Genomic DNA, 19,471 nt, shown 5'->3' with positions numbered 1-19,471 from the left:
CTTCATTTTATGTTAAAATGATATAATATAAAATAATATCTCTGAGCATAACTTACCGCCGATTCTGCGTATTTGAATATGACGATTTCCAACAGAGTGACCAGTCCACCAAGAACCAATCCAATAGCCAATATGAATAGAGCACCACTAAATGACCCTAGATCAAGGGGATAAAAATGTGGAATCTCAAATTTTTCGTCCTCCGACTTCTCTAACATATATTTGTTGCAGTGACCACGGAACCACTTAGCCTCCAGCCTACGAAGTTCTCCATTCTCAGATAGCGTCAGCAAGGCTTGGTTCACGGCCTTCATATCAGATGAATTAAGGGGAAGTACTAATCCATACTGGGTTGTCAGTAGTAAGTCATTGACAAAGTAGAGTTGACAACCAGCCTGCTCTGTGTAGTACTTAGCCATGGCCGATTCTATAATCACTGCGCGTGTACCTGGTGCAGATTCCATGACCAATTGAATTCCTTCTCCTATAGTGTTAACCAATGATTCTTTGTTTTTAGAAATTTTAGTTGCAAGAGTTTGATGTTCTGTAATTTTGGAATTCATGATATTTGCCTGCGTTGCTTCACCTTTCACCACGTGAACTATGATTTCCTCGTTAAGTGCCAGGTCGTTGAAGCTCCTGACTTTGGCATAGGTTTCTATGGCACTGGGACGTGGTCCGACGCGGAGAAGATTTGACAGGTTTCCTACATAACTGGCGAAGAATACAATGACAAAGAACCACCAAGTTATCACCACGATCCTCGCGCCAGTCGAACGTGGGGAACGCGTGAATCCTGAAATATAACATAAATTCTATACATTTAAAACTATTATTTCTCACTTATAATAGAATTTGGTGTATGATATAACTTGTTCTGTAAATGTTTACAAAATAGTTAAGGAATGTTTGAATGAAGAATGATAAGATATATTTTGTACAATTACTATCGTTGTGCATACGTACAAATGGTTTGCTAATATAAAAACACTACATAAATCTTTTACGGGTTGACCTAAAGAAGATCGCAATTACTACCTTCTTAGTAGCGAAATTATTGACTTTGGTGGGAAATTTTCGAGATAAATAGAATATCCCGATATTTCGTCTTCCTCAACGTGAGCCTAGCTGTGTTTTCTTTACTTCACGGGTCATATCAAGAGGTAACAATTTAACACGAATCTGTCATTAATTGTTCAAGACATAGTATACCTTGTAGGAAAACAGCACTTATTGTGAACCAGAACGAGTTCAGACAAGTGAAGGATTCCCCTTCACGAATGGTGGCTTCACCATCACGTGACATCCGCCGCCATTCATACGGGTTACAGTAGGATATGATGTACACGATACTTCCGGTTATGAGGTACGCAAGGCAGGACAAAAGCCACACATCGTTCCTGAAAGGTTTCAGGATGTGCAATAGACGGTCCTTAAATGGAGGCATTTTTTCATCCGGTCTGCGCATGACGATCACGGGACCGGTAAATTGGAATGGTTGTGAAAAATCTACAAACTTTGCTCGGTTTGACGTCACAGTAATGGGTCCGGCGGCCATATTTGCATTCTTCGGGATAAAAATTAACAAAACATGATTATGTTAATGTATGCCTAGTGTATATTCAATAACATAACACAAAGCATATATGCTAATTGTATCAATAATAGTAAGCAACCTACATCTGGTGTCAATTGCATGATCAAATCTATTTCCTGTACAAGAAATGCAATCACTTGACTCAGTCAACGGTTTAATATGCATAAACAACAATACTACTTCGTTTAAAATGGTGAATAATATTTCTTATAAAATGTAAAAAAATAAATATGAAACAAATAATGATGTTCAATCAATTCATGACAGTTATGCAATAAATGATAAAACGACTGTATAACATCAACCCAAAGAATAAAATCAGACAACCATACGAGTCGACGTTACTTAAAACAATTTTTTCTTTAAAACATCATTTTAGTAATAGCGGCATTGAAGGGTTCCCTATATTCCATACTAACCGCTGACACCACCTGACCCACTGCTCCAGTCCATGTGCCATTCGGGAGCAGCGTGCCGAACATCTGGTCTATTACTGGCACGAGCTCGTATTTAAACTTTAGTCTGTCCCCTAGCAACTCCATTAAGTCATTGATGAACCCTTTGTAGGTCGCGTTCCCAGACCCAGTGTTTTCGTCATCCACCATGACATAGGGAGGTTGCTGTTATAACAAAAATAACAAGAAGCGTCATCGGTTTTCATTTGTTTGAACAAATCTAAATCACACAAAACGTCATCTTTGACATATTAATCAAAATAACTAGAAACGTTTAAATTAGGAAACATTCCTAAGGGAACAAAATGCTAACTGAAATGTTTGAATATCCATCAATTATGGCTATTTGTTTAAGTGAATATGAGGTTATATTGACCTGAGAAAGTAATATTGAACGAGACAAAGTTGAGGCCAATACCACTTTCTCAGGTCCAACTATTTATCACGGACAAAGTTCAATATAACTTTCTTTTGTTTATATAACTACATAATTTACCATGTTGTCGAGGTTAATATCACTTTCTCAGATCGATATAACTATATATTCATAAAAAAAAGTCTTTGATTGTTACACATGATGCTTAATAATGTTTTAATCCTAAAAAAGGAATGTATGTAGAAATGTACTGTATTGAGAAGAAAGCATCTTGACGTAACAATTGAAATGACGTCATTAAATTAATATTGACCTGCTATTTCTAAAAGTAGCAAGACCGAGTCCATATCACAAATCTCTGACCTCCACGTGATTTTGATCCAACCAATGGTCTAATATTTTCTTTTAACTACTGCTATTATTAGAGCACCTTTACTTTTCCAGGGAAAAATCTTCGCTGGAACTCTACGGAAACTAAATTAGTGATGAAAACAAAGGAAAAACAGAATTTTCATTATATTGTCATTTGCGCAGGAAAAGAAATACATACAATTTTAATGTTTGAAGAATGTCTTTAAAATATAACATCTTCAATATTGAAATAAGAAGTACATATTTAATTATGGCATGATTCACAACCAAAAGCTTTTTAGTCATTTATATACTGTTTAGGATTATATTTCGATTCGAGAGATTGAGCAACGTTGAGCAAATTTACCAGAGTAGATCATAATTATATCATATGTGAATGAATTTCCCCCGTGTGAATTAACATATAGGAGAAAAAAAATGATGTTGTAAGGGACATTGATAGGTTAATAGAAACGTAAACATCAAAACAAAAAAAGATCGAAAAAATAGCAACATATACAAACCAGACAAGGTAAAAACATTCCTAACTCACAATAAGACACGGCAGGACCATGTCTTCTTGGCACAAGTTTTAACCTATTCAAGATCCTTTCAAACGCGAACAAGAGTGTGCTGATTCCTTTTTTTCAAACATCAAGAGGCCGACAGTGTTTAATGTACAGTTAAAATGTTGTAATGGTATATGGTAAATATCACTCGTCTTGGCAACTATGCCCTGGCTTCAGTTTTATAAAGCTTTGTCATCTTAATTATTCAGTTTACGGCATCAATTCACTTACAACTTTGAGTGAACATGTTCTAAATCTTATTATTATTGTCGTAATGTCAGTATTTCATATACCTGCGGTACACATTTGTATCTTTTTTTTCATAATATTCGTCATATAAAAATAAGTTTTTCGTGTAAGCTTACCAGGCTTTGAATAAAATAGCTAAGTATAAAACGATATATAACTATTAACTTGAATTCTATCATTGTTTAATTATACTTTATAAACTTTTTTATACTTTAGCCAAATTTGATGCCATGCGACTTAGTATGTAATGTAGTGACCAAATGCTGTAGAATTCATTTCAGATCGTTGATAATAATTTCACGATGTTTTGAGTAAATACTTACAGGGAATTTAAGTTTCCAAATCTTGATTTGTTTCATTTGCTACGAACACGATTATTTGACAATATAAATGACAAATTATCGTGTTTGATAACATATAAGCATTCGTCAAAATTATAATGTAATATACATGTATATATATTTTAAAATGCAAAGCTAGAACTTTGAACAAATTGCAAAATATCATGACATATTCATTATGCTAACAATACTTTATATCATACACGTCGATGGTAACAGCGTGGTTTGGCTTGTGCTGGTAGAAGGTTTTGCAGAGGCATTGTTTTGATAGCACAATATATACAAGTATATAATACCTGTCAGCATGGCTGGAAACAAGATGGCGCCAGAATTAATGGGAAACAGATACAAATAACAACGTGATACATGTAGTCCCTGATTTTATTTCTTTATGTTAAAAAACTAAGCACGATGTAATGGCTAATTATATTATTTCCCATCCAATACCGGTTACACCTCACAAATCTTTATTTGACGTCTAAATTGCATTATTTTTTTCCGTATCTACATGAAGACACTAACAAGTGCACGTGAGTACGCCTGCACAATAAGCTAGTTTTATCTGCGACTTCAGATAACCAACGTCGAAGACGGACAGATGATGGCACGTTATCACAGCAAAAATGTGGTTCAGTAATAATTATGTTCGCAGCCTATTTCCGTTGCAATACATTGATTTAATCAATGAATAGCAAAAGATGAATTGCACTCAAAAAGAAGGGCGGTACAACATTATTCTATTGAACATACGTGAAAAGGAACATTGCATTACATGACCAGAAAATTGTCTGTATGGCTACAGTAAGATTACAAGGTATGCACTAAAACTGGCTGTATCAATAAAGTAAGATACATTAGGTATGTTATAAAACTGGCTTAAGCACTACCGTTAGATTTACCAAACGCGTAATAAAATTGTCTGTAATACTGCAGTAAGATTCATCAGGTATGTGAAAAAAACAGCCTTTATCTCTTTAGTAAGATTCATCAGGTACGTTAAAGCATAGCATGGCTGTAAAACTATAGTAAGAATCACCAGTTATGGGATAGCTATAGTAAGATTCACTAGATATGTGGAAAAAACAGCCTATATCTCATAAGTATGATTTACAAGGTATGTAAAGGCATATTATGGCTGTAACACTAGAGTAAAAATCACCAGTTAAGTGATATAACTGGCTTTACTGTGTCACTGTAGAAAGACTCACTAGATATGGGATAACTATAGCAAGATTCACCAGGTATAGGATCGGATAAGCGTGCATCGACTGAATTGGTATAAAATAATCTGTCTCTGATAGCAATAACCTGGAGTCTATAAATAAACACGGGGAGAGTCAATTGAATGCATACCATAGCAGATGTTCTGTTTGTCTCTCACTGTGTTATTGGCAAGCAGATGTTTATTTTGACAACTACATGGACTGATCCCTTTCTCCCTCTAGTAGTGATGATAGATTGGTGCCTGTTAGGACTGGTATGTAACGCATGGAGTACAAATTTGTTTTATTCAGTTTATGGTATGTGGGGGTTTATAAAGTTGTGATTTTTTTCCTGATATCTATTGTTGTTGTTGTTGTTGTCATTCCTATACTAGAAAATATCCTAAACTGTGAAGAATTTATTGACGAAGGTATTATGGCTGTTTCCGGTTGATTAGTATTTAGAGATGCGATCTATTGCACCGTATTTAGTGACGCTACATATCATAGCAACCGTAAATGGATTAATATTACTAGTATCAATACCGAAGAATTAAAACAGAAGGAAAAAATAAAAGTATAATTCCCATTTGAAAGACAATAAAAGCAAAAACGATACACCAATACAAAATTAACGACCTCTTGAACTTCCATAAATATTATATCGACATCTTTTTTAGAGGGTTACGGAATGTTTTCAAAATGTGAATAACCTTCTTCAAAGAACATGAAAATGGGGGAAATGGTTTGGGGCAAAATTTAGGACTAGTAGCTACTTCATAAACTATGTTTGAGTTATGATCGACAGGCTGGAAAACTTTTCCTTTTAAGATACGAATATGCTTCCTATTTGTTTCTCCTTTGAGATGATATTACAAATGAAATTAAATAGAAAATACCTGACACTATGAAAAGTTAGTTAAGTCAAAATATCTGTATTGATATAAAAAATATATAAGTATACTATGTCGTCATTCTAACATGTTTAAATGATTAATACATGTTATGAAAATGTGTTTGAACAAAAAGCAATGTAGTGTCGAAATGTTTATTTTCCGTAGTATGATATGATGAATCAATGAATCATGCTATTGGAGTCATATACTCACCAATAAAGTACTTATGGTCAAACGTCGTGTCTGAAATAAAAGAACAAAAATTCATCATATATATGTTACTTCGAACAATGCAAAATATTTTTTATTGATAAGAGCGATTTGAAAACAAGTTTTCAGCTTGTGAGCATTTGACTCATTTGACTTCCCATACAATATATTCAGCTCAACAAAGTACATCAATTGTTATTCTAATGAACATTCATACTGACAATAAGGTGATGGAGGTTTGAATAAATGGTAACTGAAAAATATTTGTAAAAATGCATTTTTCAACACGTAGCAAAATTGAAAGTGTCTTTTGTTTACATATTCAGGTGGGTGTGCGTGCTATATTAAGAACGGCAGATGGAATTCAAGATAGCGACGAGAGAGGATAAGAAACGTTCTTTCAGGAGAGTTTCCGCCCTTCATTCTGGGAGTGAGTTTATCATGACAACATTGATTTATCACACACGTGTTGTTTTATGTCACCGGAGTGATAGATATAAACAAACTTTCAATGATGAAAAAATCTTTAGTTCATTGTTAAAAACATCATGAAATTTCGTTTATTATCGTTTAAGTTTGTTATAGTAAATGTCTGTAATTAATGTTTCATCACTTGGTCGATTAAATCAAATAACAGCACCTTTATTGCTGATCAATTTGAAGCATCCTAAATAGTGTATTATAGTTCAATACATCATATGTGCAAAAGTCTCAAATAGCATATTAACTGAATCGCATGTTTAACATACCGTATTTATAAAATACTGAATTTCTCAGATGTTTTCGTCACGCTTTGTCAGTATTTCTGTTAGCTCTTAACAGCAAGAAACTGATAGCGCATGTAAACTTTTCAGGGCTAAAATAAAAATCCCTTTTCAGATATTCTGGATATTTATGTATTTTGCAGTACTAAATCACATATACGAGAACGCGGATCTATTTAGGCATGTGCGTATATATATACGTTTTTCATGATGTATCTTCTCTGGAGGAAACTTTTCAGAAACAAGCAGCTCTCATTTGATCCCAATCCACAACAGCTGTTATAGATATAAACAGCATTTTTCTGTGAAGGTCAAACATATTATGGACCGTGTAGTCAAAAAACCGCTTCGGACTTCTTGTGACTTATCCTATACGAACTTTTGTTGTTACCATGACAACAAAGTTTCCGGAAGCAATTGCTCCTGCTTGTAAGAGCTTCTAATGATGCATTTTGCTACATTACGTTTGGAGTCTACGAATAGATTTTCTGGCGTCAGCATCGTAAAGTGAAGATACTTTTCCTCGCCCGGAATGTTACAGAAGTATCGCATCTCGCTGAGGAATCCTTTTTGTAAATGTCTACTTGATTTCATATCTTTCATACAGAATTCTTCCAAACAATTTTTTCTGAAGTGAATAGACTACTGTACATAGCAATTGCCAGTTTGAGGTATTATGTTCTGTCAGTTAAATTCATGTTATTTAAGTAGCATAAATGTATCATGAACTTATTATTATCATATCCGAGTAAAAATTTCGTATTAAACAGCATAAAACATCAAAACAGAGTATTATATATTCTCAACGTGGATTTTATTTTACTGGCGTCTGATTTTGTGTAAAGCAAAACACACAAAACATCACGAAACCACTATAAAACATCAGGAAACCACTATAAAACATCACGAAACCACTATATGTATAATAATGTAACATAAAACATATTTATTTATTTCCAATCGATTGCTTTGTTATTTAAATTTGCTACATGATAAATATCAGTGAAATATCGGAAACAAACATCAAAATCAGACATAGTCATATCCTAGCAGAATAATCAACAAAGAATAGTTATAATCAGACATAAACATTCAAACATTTCTACACATTTACAAATACCTAACAAGAGCTTATATAAACATCCTCCAATTATGTTTCTTATTAACACATTTCTTTTCTTAGTCTAATCTGTGGTCAAGTTCGGAACAAGCGCATACCCTAGGTAAAACATTCATATTTCCCTCGGAATCTCAAGAGCTGGGTCAAATCGGTACCGTTTCAAGAACACCTGAGGCTAGCAGCTGTTTCGGTGAACATATAACGCCCAAATAATTGCGAATTAACCATAAGTGCCGCGTGAACGAATAATGGGTGCTAGCGTAAGAACGTTGGCTAGTTTGTATTCTGTCTTATATACTGTATCAAACAAAACATTAATTAACCCATTATGATAAAAAGTTTGACCCAGTGCCAAAATCCTCCCTTACCCCACCAGACTACGAATCCAGCGATGTTGTCATTATTCATATATACCGTATATCAGTCTTTTTACACGTGTTGCAAATTTAGCAAATATTTGGAAAAATTAAATGTTTCTCGTTTGAAGTTTCCCTTTTTCTTTACATGCTAATGTTATCACTTAATAACGTGACATTTTCGTTTAGTGATCATAAGTTCGCATACTATCATTATTTTCTTTATTCATTTATTTTTAATTTGCTTTTGTGTGATTTCACCTCCCACGAATAAAGCGGGAAAATAGATAATTTCGAAAAAAAACTGGTATATGGTATACTTTAAAGTATACTATAAAATACGTAACTACACAAACAAGGATAGCAAAAATTATGAATTTTCTTCTCAATACAGTACTTTCTACATACATTCCTATTTTAGGATTATCCACAAAGCACTATATCATTGTGACATCTTAAGCATATCAGTAATTTATACAGTTTGGTATCCGATGGATTGATTTGTAGTTCTATTTCCTTTTGCTTGATTTACATCAGTCAGATAAGAGAGAATATATGTGGGCCTGAGGTCAAATCAGTTTCTGAAGGTTCGTTTATATTAATGGTGTGTGCCTTTACATTCTCTGCCTGGGATAGCATCATAGAAATCTAAGTCCAGAGTGATTTAGGGAACTCACTGAATTCTACTTTTCGAGAAGACCAAAATACTCATACTTTATTGAATAAAATGTCCACGAACCGATGGAAGATGAAATTAAGACACACTCATGGGGCTGCACCTTCTAAATTAGGTGATATTCCGTCTTTTTGTATTGTAGAGTTATCTTCTCCTGTAAGCAGGTATTGATTGTTACGTCATTGGTTTGTGAGAGTAACGTCATCAATTTTTGAGAAACCGACGTAATTTTCTCAAACAAACCAATGACGTAACAATCCATACCTGCTCACAAGAGAAGATCACTCTGCAATACGCAAAGACGGAATAAACAGCATACCAAAACTGAATAACGCTGCACCACACAGCTGTTTCGTCATTCTAGGAATCATCGGTGATGGTAGAGGCCGCCACTGTCGGAACAAAAGGGGGAGTTGCGTAAACCCCCTTAATGATACGAATTCAAAAAAAAACCACTACTGGTTAATTTCAAATTAATGACAACGATTAATATGTGTATAGAAACGTGCCACTACTCAGAATAGATTACTGTGGCCATCAACGCTACATCAAACCTTTGAGACTAAGATATCCACCAGCAGAGTCTTCCGACTTGTATCTTGAAAGATGAGTTACAGATAATACTACACATTGATTGACAAAATCTCCAGGACTGCACACTACAATGGAAGCCTAATGAGTTGAGTAAGTAATTCACGCTACGCCGACAAGATGTAACGGGCCTCATAGCCCCTCATTTCTCATATGAGATTTCGATTTATACTATCTTAGATTGTCAATGTCTAACATAGCAGCCTTTGCTGTATTTGACGGAAATAACCATAACGGGTGTGACATGTGGTGACGGAAACCACCACGACGGGTATTATATGTGGTGACGGTAATCGTCATAACGGGTTACACATGTGGTGAGGGGAACAACCATAACGGGTATAACATGTGGTGGACGGGAACCACTATAACGGGTAACATATGTGGTGACAGGAACCGCCATAACGGGTTTCACATGTGGTTACGGGAACCAAGATAACGGGTTTCACATGTGGTTACGGGAACCGCCATAACGTGTTTAACATGTGGTGACGGGAACCACCATGACGGGTATCAATGGGGTGACGGTAATCGTCATATCGGGTTACACATGTGGTGAGGGGAACAACCATAACGGGTTTAACATGTGGTTACGGGAACCACAATAACGGGTTTAACATGTGGTGACGGGAACCACCATAACGGGTTTCACAAGTGGTGACGGGAACCACAATAACGGATATCACATGTGGTGAATGGAGCCGCCATAACGGGTTTTACATGTGGTGACGGGAACTGCAATTACGGGTGCCATTTTGTTTTCATATCGGCTGTGAGTTCTGCTTTTCTTCCGATTGTGTAGCTGATTTGGCATGTATACTTTTTCTGTTATACCTGCTAAATGCTGACTTGTGAAGAATTTTGAACAATTTGTTTTTTGGAAGACAAGATTTTTCTGGAACTTATTCCGGCCTGCATGGAGAACATACAAAAATATATAAAGCGTGGGGTAGCCAAAAAGACAAATGAATGGACATGAAATGTATAAATCATATGATAATCTACTTACACAATGGCATTTTAGTTTCTTACTTGAACAATTTCGACAATAGGATATACAAATGTATATCTACTAGTAAAGATAGGAGTAGCAGAAATAGTACATAAACTGGGACTTCATCATCACCCCGTATAATGAGGACGAGAGGATGATCAAATACTAGAGATGCCGAACGCAGCTTAGAAACGAGGACAACTGTGTTGCAATCTGTCCATCATTATGGCTCGTAGCACTCTATTTCATAGGTCCTGTGTTAGGTTATCACTGCGCTCACAGCTGTAGACGGAGTGTATGCTGGTGTACCTCCAGAGACTTACCAGGTATTGTAGTTTACACAAATAAACACATGCCGAGTGGAAAAACATTCCTAAAAACATGTACTGCTCCTTGGCTAATGAATCTCTTCAGCAGGTTACGGCTCATGAACGTCGGAATATCACTTTGTTCCGCGGGAGTTTACGAGAACACTGCTATTTATTACACAACTCCCGGGAGGAACGTGAGAGAACTCAAAGGTAGTTAAACACGTGAAACATTACAACTATTACTACTATATATAACAGACAAATTGTGATTGCTTAAGTGCTTAAGTGTATTCTTTTTAAAGCAGAGGTGCGTCTCCGATTATGCCATTTCAGGGTATCTGTTTTGTAGTTCCTTGTTTTACAAACAAAGTAATTTTGATGTTAAATTGAAATATTCTATTGATGTACACACAAGCATTCGTCAAGATTACTCCCGGTTTTTAACATTCAGGACAAATTATGGATAAAGATTTATGCATGTCCTTTTAAAACTACTGAAAGTACTAAATTAAGATGGCTTCAATACCGAATTAACCATAGAATCTTAACTACAAACACACTCCTACAAAAAATGGGAATAAAACAAAATTCAACTTGTACTTTTTGTAAAAGATTTCCAGAAACAATTGAACATCTATTTTGGGATTGTGGTAAAGTATGTGAAATTTAGAGAGAATTAAAACAATTGCTTGCAACCAGTAATATTGATTTGAATTTTGACGAACAGGAATTTATATTTGGACAATTCAGTTCTAAGGATGCTGATTTAAAAGTGGATAATCTTATCCTATTATTGATTAAACAATACATTTTTAAAATGAAATGCCTAGAAATGAACCTTAATATAACAAGTTTAAAGAATCACATTCTTTTTGAACTTAAATCTCATAAGATCTTGATAATTAAGCATAAAAACTGCAAAAATAATATAGTCTTGCTTAATAAACTAGAAAAATGGCTTCTCTTATAAAATAATGTGAACAATTATCATTATACTATAAAGAAAAGTTTGCAATTCAAAACATTCAAACAGGAAGTCTTGCCTCTCTATTCCGGTTTTGTGATATATTGCAACGAAAAACAAGTGCATACACCTACAGTATCCTAAACATTCAGGGGAAAATAGCTCCTAATAGTAAAGGACAGACCTTTTCTAATTGTTGTTTTCTTGTCATATTAATATACGTTAATCTGCAGAGTTTTGTTTCATTGGTAGGATCAAAATTGAACAAAGGGCTGACGTCTTCAACTACGGGAAATATGGACTAGTACAAGTACAATCCACTGACTTTATGTACGAATTAGTTTGCTTTTTATCACAAAACCACGATCGAGAACAAAATGCTCAAACCGCCCATAAAACTTACAGATTTCTGAGCCGCATGTTTACAGGGTTTTTATCCAAAGAGTCTCAAAAGAAATTGGACCCAAACGTAAATACTTTGTATCGCTCCGTGAATTAATACTACTCTTTTCCCCCCTTTTTTTTTATCTGTGGAGGTACAACCGAGTGCACTTTTAATGGTGTTTTCAGGATGATTACATTTCTATTCTGTCTTTCCTTGAAAACTTTCCAAAGTTCTGTCGAGGATTTCATTGTTTACACAAAGGAGCATACCTTCTCTTATTTTTGCCTGCTTTTAAAACTGCCATACATTATGTAAGGTGTGTGTGTATAAAGAAAACACCCAAGCACTTTTCGACTAATGACCGTCTACACCTTCTCATCATTTGTGTCACTATAACACGTCGTGCTAGGGTTATTTACAGAACCACCTCTGCACATTACATAACGCCAAGCAGAAAAAGATGTGCGATTTTGTTTTAGATAATAACCCAGTCAGATGTTACATCCGTCGTATTTAAAACAGCATTTTACTATCTGATGTGTTTTGCTTAGAAGTGGGTGAACATTAATGTGTGGTTCTTCATTATGTTATGTTCGAGTTTCCATTTTGTAACATTTTGCATTGTTAGTGATTTAATATAGTCATACAGATAGGATTTAACCATTGGGCAATGCCCCTTGATGATGTCATGCACTATCAAGCATTTCTTACTGAACGTTTGATAATTTGTAACATTCTGCAGTTTAAGTGATACTTATTACAGTTTTCATTTTTGAAAAAGTAGAATGTATGTATATTTTGTACTGTTCTTGTACCAAAACTGTATTTCATCCTGGGCCAGTAAAGGAACGTATATAAATTCTCATGATATCAACAGTTCTTATAGCACCACGTGATTAAATGTATATCTATGATGGCTACTGGTTAAGACCCTTCAGAATAAACCTGGCACATATTTTGTTTAAAGATGAGAACAACCATTTGTTTTGTAGTTTAATGACATGTATTATTCTTAGTCTGTTAATTTCTTCTATTGAAAGCTATTTAGATGTTGTAAGATTTTACCCTTACTTATGGTACCGTGTCTGCCTTCATTAACATTAAATAACCGGTACGGTACTTGTGTTAAGGTATATATTTATAGATACATAGAATATTAGTGACATCAAAATTCAAAACAAAAGTGAATGTAACGGAATCTAACCAATGGAACTTTCATCCTGTGCGTTTATGAGTAAGATAAATACAAGTTTTGGAGCTGTTAATCTTTGTTTAGGTCCAAAGCTGTTAATATGTGATTCCTCTCAGAACTCATTCTACATTTGTATTATATATACACTTATTGTCTGTTGTCCAAAGTATTGTTAGCTTGACATGTAGTTCAGTCACATTTTAAAGATATGTTTTCCTTTTTTTATCTTCGTATTTTTTTTTTGATCGGTTATTCTGAGGATATACATTTAATTCAGACGTGTGTTACAAACGTTGGTTAGTATAAATGGTTCTTAATAATTTCATAAAATATAGTTGATTCAGTCTAACATTAAGCAGTCTAAGCTTGTGATCATCAGGGTTCCAGACTGCTGCTGTTATGACATCTTATGTCTGTAGGTTGTATTTTTATATATAACAAAGACACATGTTTATATCTGGTTTTGATGTACCACGGGAAACCAGCCAAACAAACCCCACCTTGGAAAATACACTAAGATACTCCCTGCAGCATTGACTATATGCATCATGTAACTTTACGCCTAAGGAAACTGATCTATAAATACACGTCTTATCTGGTTGTTGTTATTTTTAGATGTATTTAAATCTGACATGATGTGTGTGTACGATACAAATAAACAGATGAGTGATGCCACAACGTGCTGCAAATACCTAAATGGGATTATTACAGATATATCAGTAAAGTTGTTCAGAATTTGTTAGCTTGAAATAAAATAAGTCAATTTAGATCACGATGTTTTTATCATCAAAAGCAGACTTAAATATCGTCATCAGATAGCCAATTTGAACTCTCATACATGCTGTTTTAGTTACGAATTGTATTTTTGTTCTCGATAAACTGATATAAAACTGATGTGAAAATTTATTTCTATCTGATATTAAGCTGACAAGGTTTTGAAAAAGGAGCCAATGAATCTTAGTTGCTTGTTAACTTTACAAGATTTTTTTTAAGAGATTGTCAGATTTTTTTTTGTCATAAAAAGGTGATTTGCTTAGAATATATCTTTCTCTACTCTGTGGTATTTCAAAAATGTGAAGATCCCATCAACATATATAAATGGTATAGGTACATTAAATGTATCCAATAATCGCATTTACTTGTTTTTTTAAGAAAAAAATGTTTTAGGAAAAAAGAGCAATGAGACTTATGGAGACTATTTGTATGATAAACAGAAATTGTATAGCAATGAAACAGTACATTCGACCTCACATTATATTTTTATCATAAATGTAGAATATATTTTAGAAAAATCAATACGAGTGTTGAACTGTATGTTCTCAGAGAGAGAAAAAAGTCTTCTAATTTCTTTCGTCTACTTCAAATTTACCTTTCAATTAACAGTACAGTTACCATCAATATCATATCGATATTAATTTCATTTCAATATCTGAACACATTATGGTAGAGAATAAATCAGTATAGACAGTGTTTTAGAATATATATTTGTATAGGAACCAAGTCGATTTAGGCAATGACATCGTATCGTCATTTTCTATTATAAGACTTCATTATTTAAAACATTTCTCCTGGATATATACATCTATATTTGAATATCTATAACAAACATGTCTTTTTAGCATCAAAACGTTTTATTTATTCAAACTGACACGGTTAAATGATATGAACACGTTCTTGTTATAATCATAACACTTACTTTCTATTCAAACTGACTAGACACATTTATAAATACCCGGATGCCACAACGTCAAATTCAGAAGCTCCTCTATAAAAGAGTTTTTGATCGAACAGAATTAGATGGAAAACAACTACTTCAGTTTGTTAATTGTTGACTTCCGCATGCGGCATGTTTGCAAAATTTATGTTACGGTGGATGTTTTCAGTAAAGTTATATCGTAGAGAATTGCCAGAAAACAAAAACAAAAATAACAAGAGCCATACCGCTGACTCTCATAAAATGTTTATGGTTGTATATCCTCGATTACTGGTTATAATTGGATTCTGTGGTCCATAGCAATTTTTTGCCTGCAATTATATGCCAATAAATGAAATGGATTACCAAATCTCCATAAAAATCTAACACACAATCTTTCCCTAAATCACTCGAGTTAATGATGCGGATAATACCCTAGCCCCAACTCCAATAAACATACTACATCATATTATATATATATATATATATATGAATTCCAGCGATCATAAAACCAGAACCTTTCCTACATGGCCATTGCAACAGTAGTGTATTCATGTGAACGTGTGTTGCATGCTCAGATTCCCCATTCCTCACATGCCTTGTATGAGTTAAAGACAAATGAAAATGATAGTTACACAAAACATCGGCTTCATATGCTGGAAAGCTTATATATAAAGAGGTATGTTAACTATAAATGTAGTGGCTGTTTTGCAGATGTAATGTGAATGTTGTTTGTGTCCATTATGTTGCTGGCTGATGTTGTAGGGGAGATAGAATCTAAGAGATTGCCAATCATCCGTATTCATTAGAAAATATCAATTAAGTAATAACTTGTTTTTCATTATGACTGGATATAGATACTTTTTCTTGAAATTGTGAACAACATCAAAATTTAAAGTTACTATTGGACATGAGCATCCTTATTATAAGGATTTTTGCTGGAATGTTAGGTGATTGCGCTTACTATAACCACAAGCTTCAGCCATCCGTTTCCTTTGTTAAAACCTCAATTAGTACATCTCCTAAGTCACTGGAAGAAACAACGTCTTCAATGTAACCCGTTAGTACTCGTTAGTGTTAAACGTTATTTGAAAGGCATTAATAAAAATAAATTTAAGACTGTTGTAATGCTGTGGAAATACAATCGGTACTTAATTAAAATCTGTTTTTTCTGACTACGTGCACTTGCAGATATATATTTCCAAAAAGAGCAATTATTGTCGAAATAAATGTATTGTAAATCATCATATAAATGACATCAGTTTATAGAGACAGCTATCAAAGTGATCCAGTAGGACGGTCGCCCAGTACAGATCACGGCTGGACCTGTATTTAGGCATACCGGGGTCACAATCGATATCGGCTGACGTCTGTAACTTTGTTATAGAAACGTTTTAGTGTGAATTGCTACCCTGATAACTTTATGATGGACCAAGCACTTTAGGAAGATCTAGATGTAAGTGGACACATTCGTTTTATCCAAATTGAAATATATTACCATCACGTTATAAAGCTCGAAAGCTTAGGGCACTATGAAGACTTTTTGAGTTTTCAGGCTGCTGATAATCTGACAATAATTCTTTTTTATGATATTGACACAAGGATATTGAAAGCCAGCTACAGTGTATTTCCCACAAGTGCCTTAGCAACCGAATAACCGCTTTACCACCGTAAAGAAACAGTGGTACCTGGTAATTAGAACAGTTAGTGATTACTTACATGTGTGAAAGCAGCATAGGGGATGTAGCAGGTGGCTTTATTGTATCTGTTGTGTACTGTTTTGTATAGTGTTCTGTTATATCTTTATTACACTTTTTAAGTTGTTTTGTCTATTAATAGGATATTCTTTCATAATGAATGGCATTGTGAGGATGGAACTGATATGACAAGATTAAAAAATATTATTTTAAACAAAAGGAATATATCATCAAAACATTACTACTTGAATTAACTAGGCCTAATATAAACTATACCTATGACACCTGAATAAATACCACACGACATTTCATGATATATATATATTATATAAAGAAAAATTCTTAACAACGAGTCTTTAGTACTTTCATCGATATATATATACATACATTCGGAGGCCGTCACTGACCACTGATAGTGCAACCAATTTAGTTACCAGGGAAACAGAAATGTGTTACCACTTAGAGGTAGTTCGTTTTCTTCATAACGCTATACTTCATACCTAGACATGTATTAGAGTCTTGCAGCACGTCTATTGTCGCGTGTATCGTCGATCGGGCTGGGAGTTTCTGTTGGGCATTGACGGCATCTAACCGTAAATCTCTCGAGACTCTAATCACTAGTGGTCACTGATAATGTATTGATTCTTCCAAACGGCTTCTGTGATATTGACGGTATTATCGCTAGTAATTACCTGTAGTCGGATAATACTGAGAGGAATGAATGCTACAGTGGTGACAAATGATTAACTACCTGCGTCCCATGCTACATGTACACTGTGTGCCAGTGGCCATCCATACTTCCTGGAAACAATAGAAATCGATTACTCCGACAAATCACTTCAAACTATATGCTGTATACAGAAAGTGTTCGCTGCAGTAACTTTCGCCTTTTTTCGACCGTTGGGATGAGGGCGAATACTCGTCATGACGACAAACACTGTTAATACTATTTGCTATACGTAGTATTTCTAACAAAAAGAGCGAAATAACCGCTGGTGAACATGTTTTGTTTTCCGGCAGAAGATTTCACCGGCCGAAAGAATCCTTGTTCATAGTATGCCACTGTTATATTGCAGCGAATTGTTGCTATATATATGTGGGTATGTATCTATATTTATTTTGAAAATTACATTTTTGATACGTATGTATCATTTTTCTTCTGATTATTTTCGTGACATTTGTTTTATCTAGAAAGCTTTACTAATCATATCTGCAGTCGGGCAGATACAATTATCAGGGTTTCTATTTTTTATCTGATGTTTTCATAAGCCGGTTATCGCGTACATAATCAGCGGAAGCCTGCCTAAGCTTGAAGTACCTCTGGCGCATTCATCACCAGCAGGGTATGTAATTCTCTAGTACTCATTATAGTAACATCACATCAGATAGATACCAAACACATCCCTGACAAACACACATGTACTATTGTTGGCAATCAGTTTGCAGTTGTGATGTAAACGTCTTTCATACTAATAAACAGGTCAACAATGCAATCATATTGTGAAGAGTGTTGCTTGTTATACAGCAACTCGATACATATTACAGCCGACACGCATTGTTATATAAATGTTTGTATAGATAAACTTGATGACGGTATGAATACTTCAAAGACAGCAAGGAATGTTAGGAATGAAGAGTTCCCATAGACGGGGTACCTACTAATAAGTTGTTTGTCATTAGCAGAGTGTGAAACTACGTATTCAAATAACGATACCAATCGTATGCATTCCTTAAGATTGGCGCAACAGCATGCATAAATACTCACCGCCTGCCCTGTGGTCAGAGGTGCACAGAGTAGCAATATAGTCTGAAGAACAAGCAAACTGGACATCATGACGTCAGAAATCTAGATATTATCTGCACACAAATTACAACTTTGGTAAAAACAATTAATCCAATCAACAAGAAGGTAGTGGACTTTGGTACCGGGACTACTACAACCCTCTACGCGGGAGCTGCGAAGAATGACAGATGCCTGATTTGGAGTTCGACTAGATCGTATTACAGGCAGCGGCATTCACAGCAGCCTGCGGGCGGGCGCGTGTGTGGAGAGAATACGAAACTAAATGGCTACTTTATATACGTCGTTGGCATGGCGATTAATGTATAAACAATCTCAGTGATAACACATGTTTATCTAAACGTAAACTTTTCTTTCCAAGATCAAGTTATTTGAAGAAAATGTCAATTGACTTTTCATTTCCTGTGTCTAGTACCAGAAAGCTTCACGTAAGATACCAAACTATAAGTATATCGTGATAACATCTGTACTATACATTAATTTGTAGGTATGAGTATTTCTTGTGTAATGACAAGCAAAACACATTGAGATATCTTCAAGATTTGTTTTATTATTGTAAAACGGAAAGTTCCTCCCAATATATTATACTTGTCGCTCTTGAAAGGGACTTTTTTTAACACGATGTATTATTGTAACTGAAATTTTACATTATTTTGAAGAAAGTAAAGACGAGATTTTAAG

The 19,471-nt window shown here is 34.6% G+C and overlaps 1 protein-coding gene across 1 annotated transcript in view; it reads right to left on the bottom strand.

Moving 5' to 3' along the window:
• LOC110463505 (glutamate receptor U1-like) overlaps window positions 1-19,471 on the bottom strand; it is a 23,454-nt gene extending 3,983 nt beyond the window's left edge. Inside the window, exons 1-5 of the mRNA XM_021518143.1 lie at window positions 18,755-19,471; window positions 6,250-6,279; window positions 2,017-2,217; window positions 1,213-1,567; window positions 57-796 (exon numbers count right to left, since the gene is read on the bottom strand). Coding sequence (XP_021373818.1) covers window positions 57-796; window positions 1,213-1,567; window positions 2,017-2,217; window positions 6,250-6,279; window positions 18,755-18,823 — 1,395 coding nt within the window. The 5' untranslated portion in view covers window positions 18,824-19,471. The remainder of the gene's footprint in view (window positions 1-56; window positions 797-1,212; window positions 1,568-2,016; window positions 2,218-6,249; window positions 6,280-18,754) is intronic.

Source organism: Mizuhopecten yessoensis, unplaced genomic scaffold, assembly GCF_002113885.1.
Source record: "Mizuhopecten yessoensis strain PY_sf001 unplaced genomic scaffold, ASM211388v2 scaffold10913, whole genome shotgun sequence".
Lineage (NCBI taxonomy): Eukaryota > Metazoa > Mollusca > Bivalvia > Pectinida > Pectinidae > Mizuhopecten > Mizuhopecten yessoensis.
Note: the sequence above shows the minus strand (reverse complement) of the source record. Positions and strands in the feature narration are given on the sequence as shown.